This window comes from Dipodomys ordii, unplaced genomic scaffold, assembly GCF_000151885.1.
Source record: "Dipodomys ordii isolate 6190 unplaced genomic scaffold, Dord_2.0 Scaffold68, whole genome shotgun sequence".
Taxonomy (NCBI): Eukaryota; Metazoa; Chordata; class Mammalia; order Rodentia; family Heteromyidae; genus Dipodomys; species Dipodomys ordii.
In genome coordinates, this window is record NW_012267284.1 from 1,779,627 (window position 1) to 1,787,334 (window position 7,708).

General features: G+C 58.5%; 1 protein-coding gene across 1 annotated transcript; it reads left to right on the forward strand.

Annotated features, from left to right (window-relative positions):
* Get4 (golgi to ER traffic protein 4) lies at positions 1 to 6,250 on the forward strand. Its single transcript, XM_013023482.1, has 8 exons — positions 1 to 143; positions 522 to 603; positions 1,082 to 1,231; positions 2,782 to 2,920; positions 3,935 to 4,075; positions 4,164 to 4,239; positions 4,347 to 4,419; positions 5,216 to 6,250. The coding sequence occupies exons 1-8, from the start codon at positions 69 to 71 to the stop codon at positions 5,302 to 5,304; spliced, it is 825 nt and encodes a 274-aa protein (XP_012878936.1). The 5' UTR covers positions 1 to 68; the 3' UTR covers positions 5,305 to 6,250.
* Positions 6,251 to 7,708: the final 1,458 nt, after the last annotated feature.

The following is a 7,708-nucleotide window of genomic DNA, read 5'->3' on the forward strand; positions in this document are numbered from 1 at the left end:
TCAAGCACCCTCTGCAGTCCAGGGCATGGCATGTTGGCCTGGCCTCACGAACCTCTCTTTGCAGATACATGTCTCAGAGCAAGCATGCAGAGGCCCGGGAGCTCATGTACTCAGGAGCACTGCTTTTCTTCAGTCACGGCCAGGTAAGGCTCTCCTCCCGCCTGCTCCCTTACTGTTCCAGGCAGGAAAGGAAATGGGAATGGCTGAAGAGAGGTGGGTGGAAGTGCAGGGGGCAGAGGGTCCCTGTGCATCGGCTGTGGAGACTTGGTTCTCAAGGTGTCATCATGGGCCCTTGGCTGCCAGGCCTACAGCACTGGCTGTGGGACTGGATACTGCATATGTGATGTTGGTTTTATTTGCTCCAAGTCCGGAGTGGTCAGTGGCCCTGCGCTGCTCTGTGCAGTGCAGAGATGACGTTCTTCATGGCGCTCCTAGGCTGCTGACTGCGGGGCCACTGCCAGTGTTCTCTGTTCTGCTCCTGCCACTTCATTTCTAATCAAGTTCATTTGCACATTTTGTAGCAAAACAGTGCAGCAGACTTATCCATGCTGGTGTTGGAGTCCCTGGAGAAGGCAGAAGTGGATGTAGCTGACGAGTTGCTGGGTGAGGAGTCCTCACTGTGTGTGCCGCACGTGGGGCCTCTGCCAGGGCTCCAGAGCTAGGAGAGTGGGTGGCTAGACTCTGGATGCAGTGGGACTGGCACCGGAGGTGACACCTGTTGGGCATCCTGGCCCACAGGGTGAGTACCCAGGGCAGAGCCCTGCCCAGCCACCTGCTGGATGAGGCTCTGGTGACCTGCTGCCTGGCACCTGGCTACCCATCCAAACTCCCATGCCAGGGCTGGCTGTGAGGGCAGAAAAGTGTCAGTGTTTCCTGGACACTCGGGCGCACAGCGCTGGATCGGCAGTGGAGAGACCAACCAGAGGGTGACTCTGAACAGCCCCGAGCCCCTGGGACACAGATACACCCAAGTGGCTTCATGCTTTTCTTTAGCGGTTACATGTGGTTGAGTGGCTCGTGTTCGTGGTGTGGGTGCCACGGGGAGCCTTCCCTGGATGAGCTGTGTCTGTGGTATTTCCAGAAAGTCTGGCGAGGGTGTTCAGTTTGATGGACCCCAATTCTCCAGAGCGAGCAGCCTTTGTGTCCAGAGCCCTGAAGTGGTCCAGTGGGGGTTCCGGGAAACTGGGCCACCCTCGGCTCCATCAGCTGCTGGCCCTGACCCTATGGAAAGGTAAGCCTGGGGCGTGGGGCGTGGGGTTCCAGGTGACATAGTCACCTGGCCTTGCTGGCTGCCTGGCCTCTGCTGAACTGTTGAACTGCCCCCAGCCCTGGCATAGTGGCCCCTGGCCACCTCAGGCACCTCCTCTGCCAGCGCTGTGGCCCCATCCCCGCCCCTCGTGTTTCTCTCTCCTCATTAAGTGGTCGTGAACTAGTGGAGCCTGAACGGTTGGGTTGTGACTACCCTGGGCTCCCACTGAATCTGAATTTACATCTGAGTCCACCGTGACTGGAGCAATCCGCTGCCCTGGGGTTTGGGGCTCTGCCCCCTGTGCTTGAGGAGTTTGGGTTGGGCCTGGTGGGGATAGGATGCTGACTTTCCTCCCAGTGGGCATTGCTGTGGGCATGCGCCCCTGGGGGGGGGCTTCCTAAAGAGAGACCATGCTAGGAGGTGTGCAGGGTCAAGGATCACGGGGCACGCTGTGAGCCCCAGGAATCGGAAGGTGTGGGTAGGAATGGGCATGGGCCTGCATGGTGGCAAGGCTTCAGGCAATAGACTCTGTGCTCTGACAGGCAGTCTACCTGGTCCCCTCAGCCTTCCCTCAGCCAGCTGTCGGTGACAGTGACGGCCATGGGTAGCACCTGCGCTGTGGGACAAGGTCTGGCACTGTGATTTCACCGCAAGCCTCCCTGTGGGTGGGATCAGCCAGCTCTCAGTGATTCAAAGGGCATTCCAGAGAGGGGACACCGTGCGCCCTGTTTCCTCCCTGTGCTCCGCCTGCTGTCGCTGCTGTAGCTGCCCCCTCTGCAGCCCCATTCTCCCTTAGCAGGGTCTGTCCGCAGAGCTGTCTCCCCTAGAGGCCCCCATCCCCTCTCCTGCTGGGAGCAGGGTGCCACCTGCCACAGGCTCCTGGGCACATGGGAATGGGGGAGGCTGAGCCCCAGGACATGGCTGCTGTGTAGATGCTCATGGCCCTCACCAGAAGGCTGACAGTGCACAGGCTGCTTGTCCCCTCTGGCTACCCAGCATCCTCCTGGCTTCCCTGAGACATGAGGCTGTGCAGGCCCCTCACCAATTCAGCCTCATCACTGCCCGCACCTTACCTGTGATCCCTGCCAGCAAGCATTGGGTGGGGAGATCTCTGGGGGGACCTGAGGAGGTAACCAGGCCTGCCATGACCCAGTGTCCTGGAGGAGGGCTCAGGCTGGTCTCTGCTGCTATCCTGAGATGCAGGGCACTGTCTGGGAGGCGGTTGAGGGTTTGTGTTAAGGTGGGGTGGGGTTCCTACACTGCAAGCACTTATGAACATTATGCAGTTTGCACACATACGTTTGCATGCGAGTATCTGGCGCGTACAAGCACCATAGAGGCAGGGCACCTTTGTGTCTGGGTGAACTTGTCTGCGCAGCTGTCAGGCATTTGGCCATTGAGTGCAAGGATTTGGTGGCAGGCCTGGCCAGAGCAGTTGATAGCTCAGCCCTGGGGCCCAGTTGGGACAGGCAGGGGGCTGGAAGTGGGGTGCTCCTAGAGGCTGTCTGCAGTCCCCCCCTTTGCCTCTGCAGAGCAGAACTACTGCGAGTCTCGATTCCACTTCCTGCACTCTACGGACGGCGAGGGCTGTGCCAACATGCTGGTGGAGTACTCCACGGCCCGCGGCTTCCGCAGTGAGGTGGACATGTTCGTGGCGCAGGCAGTGCTACAGTAGGTACTCGGGAGGCCATGGGCTCCTGGTGCCCACACCTTGCCACGCCGCAGGCAGGAGCTCAGGCTCATGGGCCAGGAGTATGAGCCTTGCCACCTTTTAGGGGTGTCCACCAGGACCCCCAGTGCACCCCCACTGTGAACTTACAGTGGGATTTGTTGCTAGCCTCTAGGTTTTATTTTGTATGCCAGTATTAGAGCTTGGGCTCAGGGTCTGGGCACTGTCCCTCAGCTTTTCCACTCAAGGCTAGTGCTCTTCTACTTGAGCCGCACCTTCTCTTTTGATTATTTTGGTGGTTAATGGAGATAAAACTTTCACAGATTTTGCTGCCTGGGCTGGCTTCAGTCTCAGCCCCCTGAGTAGGATTACAGGCATGAGCCTGTGGCACCCAGCTCTAACCTCTGATTTTATTTATATTTTTTGCCAGTCCTGGGGCTTGAACTCAGAGCCTGGGCACTGTCCCTGAGCTTCTTTTGCTCAAGGCTAGTGCTCTTATCACTTGAACCACTGGCTTTTTGTGTTTATGTGGTACTGAGGAATGGAACCCAGGGCTTCATGCATGCTAGGCAAGCACTCTACCACTAAGCCACCTTCCCAGCCCCATAACCTCTGACTTTAAAGATGAGAAGTTGTTTAACCCCCGAGGCTCTGCAGCCTGTCTGGGTCATGTGTGCACTCTTCTCTCTGGGCTGGGCAGCAACTCCCAGCAGAAGCCACGGCTACCCAGTGTCCAGCACAATGTCCAGCAAGGCACGGGGGGCTTCAGGCACATGTGCAGACACAGGTGGAGAAAAAAGAGGCTCACAGCTTCTTCCATGTGGCCAGCACCTCCTTCCCGAGGGTCACTGTCCACCCATGAGTCACAGAGGGCTGCAATGTTGCCAGCTGTCCCCAGGGACCCTGTGGTCCCCTGTGACCCCAGGCCCACAGAGGCCCAGGGCTATCCTGGCCATGGGATACTCCAGAAGCCCATCTCCCTCACACCTCCGCCCATGGGGATTTCTCACCCACAGGTTTCTCTGTTTGAAAAACAAAAGCAGCGCGTTGGTGGTCTTCACTACGTACACACAGAAGCACCCATCCATCGAGGACGGGCCGCCCTTCGTCCAGCCCCTGCTCAACTTCATCTGGTTTCTGCTGCTGGCTGTGGATGGGTGAGTCCTGCATCGATCCGCCCATGGGTTGGGAGGTGGGTTGGTGGACTGTGTCCCCTCTTGAGACCGTGGCCGCCTATCATTGCAGCGGCAAGCTAACCGTGTTCACGGTGCTGTGCGAGCAGTACCAGCCCTCCCTCCGTAGGGACCCAATGTACAATGAGGTAAGGCCCTGCTGTGGCATGACCTGGGCCTGGCCCGCACGATGCGGGGCGGGGTGGGGGGGAGCGGGGTAGGGAGCAGCCTCTGACCCAGGCTCTGTCTCCTGCAGTACCTCGACAGGATAGGACAGCTCTTCTTCGGGGTGCCGCCCAAGCAGACGTCCTCCTACGGAGGCTTGCTCGGTGAGCTCGTGTGCATCCTGCGCCCTCCCCTGCCCACCTCTTCCTCCTCTCTGTAGGGAGCCCAGGCGTTCCCCACTGGGGCAAGGCCGCTCAGCCTCCATGTAGAAGTGGCTCAGAAGCCTGCAGGTTTTTGGGACGGGACAGTGCTGAGGTTGCAACTTGGGTCTTTGTGCTTCCTAGGCCCTTTTCCAGTTGAGCCACTCTTCCAGCCTGACTTGGTTTAAATGTTCTTTCTTTCTCCCTCCTTCCCTCTCCCCCCTCCCCCACCAGACCCCGATTTCATTTTGAATAGTGGCTCTCATGCATGGCATGCAGAGCACCCCACTGCTGGGTCTCCTGGAGGGACAGGCAGCCCCTTGACCCTGACAGGCATGCCTGGCTGCTTCCGAGTTAGAGGGGCTCCCATAGGCTGCCGTTGGCTGTACCCGCTGCACGTGACTTTTAGGCATAGAGTTGGCCTGTACGTTGTAGCAGTCCTGGACGAGCCAGGTGACACACACGCACACATGTGTGATAGATAGTGCGTCTGGGGTGGTTCTGAGCTCGGTCACATGAGGAGTCATGGTGCACCTGCTAGGTGGCATCTGATGTCCATGTGGATAGTCATGTGACATCTGCCCCTTCCATGGAGTCCTGTGTGGCTGCACCTCTCCCAGCCGTGCCACAGCCTGGCCAGGTCCAGCTGCATCCTTGTGATGGAGAGCCAGGACATGGCATGGCCCTGGGGCAGGGAGTAGGGGTCCCTTGCCAGCTGCTGCATGCTAACCTCTATCCTACACGACCTCTGTCCTCACAGGCAACCTGCTCAGCAGCCTCATGGGCTCCTCGGAGCAGGAGGAAGGGGAGGAGAGCCAGGATGACAGCAGCCCCATCGAGCTGGACTGAGCTGCCGGGCCTGCGTTGAGACGCCCACGGCCGGCACCGCCGGGACAGTTTTCTGTGCTAGGCCCAGACGCAGGCCCTTTGTCCGCCCGCATTGCGCGGGCGCCACCGTGTGGAGCCTGTCCCTATTTATGTATGGTGGCTGAGGGCTGTGTGGCCTGCCTGCCGCCATGTGGCCAGGACCGAGAGTGAGGGCCGGGCTCCTGCGGGCCACTCGCGTCCTTTCAGATCACCCACAATAAAGCGCAGAGCTTGCTGCGACACCCCGCTGCCGTCCTGTCTCTGGTTCCTTGGGGAGGGCTGCGGGGTGACACGGCAGCCTGGCACCAGGGACTGGATAAGGTGGACCCCATTTGCCCGACATCCACTCACTGGTGTCCAGTGCGGCTTAGTGCACCAGAGGAGCCATGGCCACTGGCGGAGGCAAGCCAGGGTCCCTGGCTCCGCACACAGTGGGTTTTTTGTGTATCTTGTTCACCCATGGTCTGTTCACAATCATGGTTCTTTCCCATCTCTGCTGAGCACGAGGGCCCTGTGGCCTTGGGCTCCCCAGGGTGGTGGCAGCAGCCGGATGCCCGCCAGTCCTGTGATGCGACACTGCGATGCACACAGGCCCTACAGGCCGCCCTGGCGACGCCCCGCCCAGCCCTGTCCCTGCAGCCCACTTCTCAAGGTACTGGAGACGCCGTCCTTCATGATGCAGTATTTATTTTTATTGGGTGATTTCTTTGGCCTATTATTTTAGGATTTTACCAAATAACCAGGAATGAGCAGATCTGCCCTCTGTCACTGATAATATCCCATGGTACTAGAACTATAAAGGGAAACACTTTATTTTTTCACAATTAAAATGAGAGTTGTGGGTGAGTCCAGCGGGCGTGCGTGCTTTACTGTAAACGCAACTCACGAAGGCTGTCAGATGGTGACTGAATAAATCCTTTGTACCGGGCTCTGCACGGCTCCTTTCTCAATCAGTCTCAGGCTGGGGGGGCGGGGTACCTGGGGGGGAGGGGGTCTGCCACTTGGCCCTGCTCCATCCTATGGAGCCTTGGGGGCTTGTGCACCTCCAGAGGAGGCGAGTCCTGCATGTTTTCCTGGGTGGACCCAGTAGCCGATGTTGAGGTGTCAGGATCCCCTTGTTGGGCTTATTAGACACGAATGTGTCTGTGTACCCGAGGCTCAGCCACTGGGTGGCAGCTGCAGGAAGAGACCCACACAGGGTCCTGGGCCCAGGCTGTGGGAATACCTGTTCAGACATCACACTTTGATGTGTTGGAGTATATTTGGGCACGTTTTGTTAGTATGTGGTGTTAAGATTAGCACTAGGTGACACAGAAAAGGCAGGTGACCGAGCCACATGCCAGCACAGGCTGCCTGTACCGCCTGTGCCCGCCCTCCCCACAGCACCTGCCACGCATTCCCAGCCTGTGCTTGTGGGGCCCTCGTCCCTTCTGTGCAGTGCCAGGTGTGGCCGCCAGGGGGCAGCCAGCACCATCACCCTGCCCAGGGCTGCCATGTATCACCAACCCCTTAGTTTTCTGCCTTGTGTAAATCCTTCCCAATTGTGGAATTGTTCCATGGATTTTTTTTTTTTGATCACTTATGGTGCTTGAACTCTGGGCCTGAGCACTGAGGGTTTGTTTTTTTTTTTGCTCAAGGCTAGGTAGCGCTCTACCACTGAGCCACAGTACCACTTCCAGTTTCTGGTGGTTAATTGGAGATTAATTTTATGGACTTTGCTGCCGCAGGCCTGGCTTCAAACAATGATCCTCAGATCTCAGCCTCCTAAGCAGCTAGGCTTCTAGGTATGAGCCACCAGCATGTGTCTCTGGATTCTTTTAAAGTGTTAAGGCAGTCAAGGCAGCAGCATATATGCATGTGTGTGTGGACACACGGACATCACACCATGTACTCAGAACACAAGCAGTGTGGTCTCGTGTCCAGAGGAATTCTCCAGATGTGCCCTGGAAGGCTGTGGACAGGCAGAGAGGCTCAAGATTCTCATCTCAGGACTGACTGAGGCAGCCCAGGAGAACCAAATGGCGTGACAGCCCCCAGCCAGGTCATCACCAGTCCGCCCACCTTGGGGACACGGGTGGAGTTGGGGGCCTCTGCCTCCCTGAGGCTGATGGTGGAGGAGGTCTGGAGTGGCTTGGTAGTGTGAGTGGAAGGTGCAGGACCTGTTAAGATGCGGGGCGCCCTGGGGGGTACCCCCCAGCTGTGGTCCCTGCCCTACAGTGACGGGTACTAAAGCGTGCTGGCGCCTGGGGGTGTTTTGGGTAAAGACGGGGCTGTCCTGGGCTTCCCTGAGAGGCAGGGTAGCTGCTGTGTCTTCTGCCCCGAAGGAGGCCAGCCCCCCACTTTGCCTCCTGCTGCCACCCCAGCCGCCACCACACAGACGGGCCGC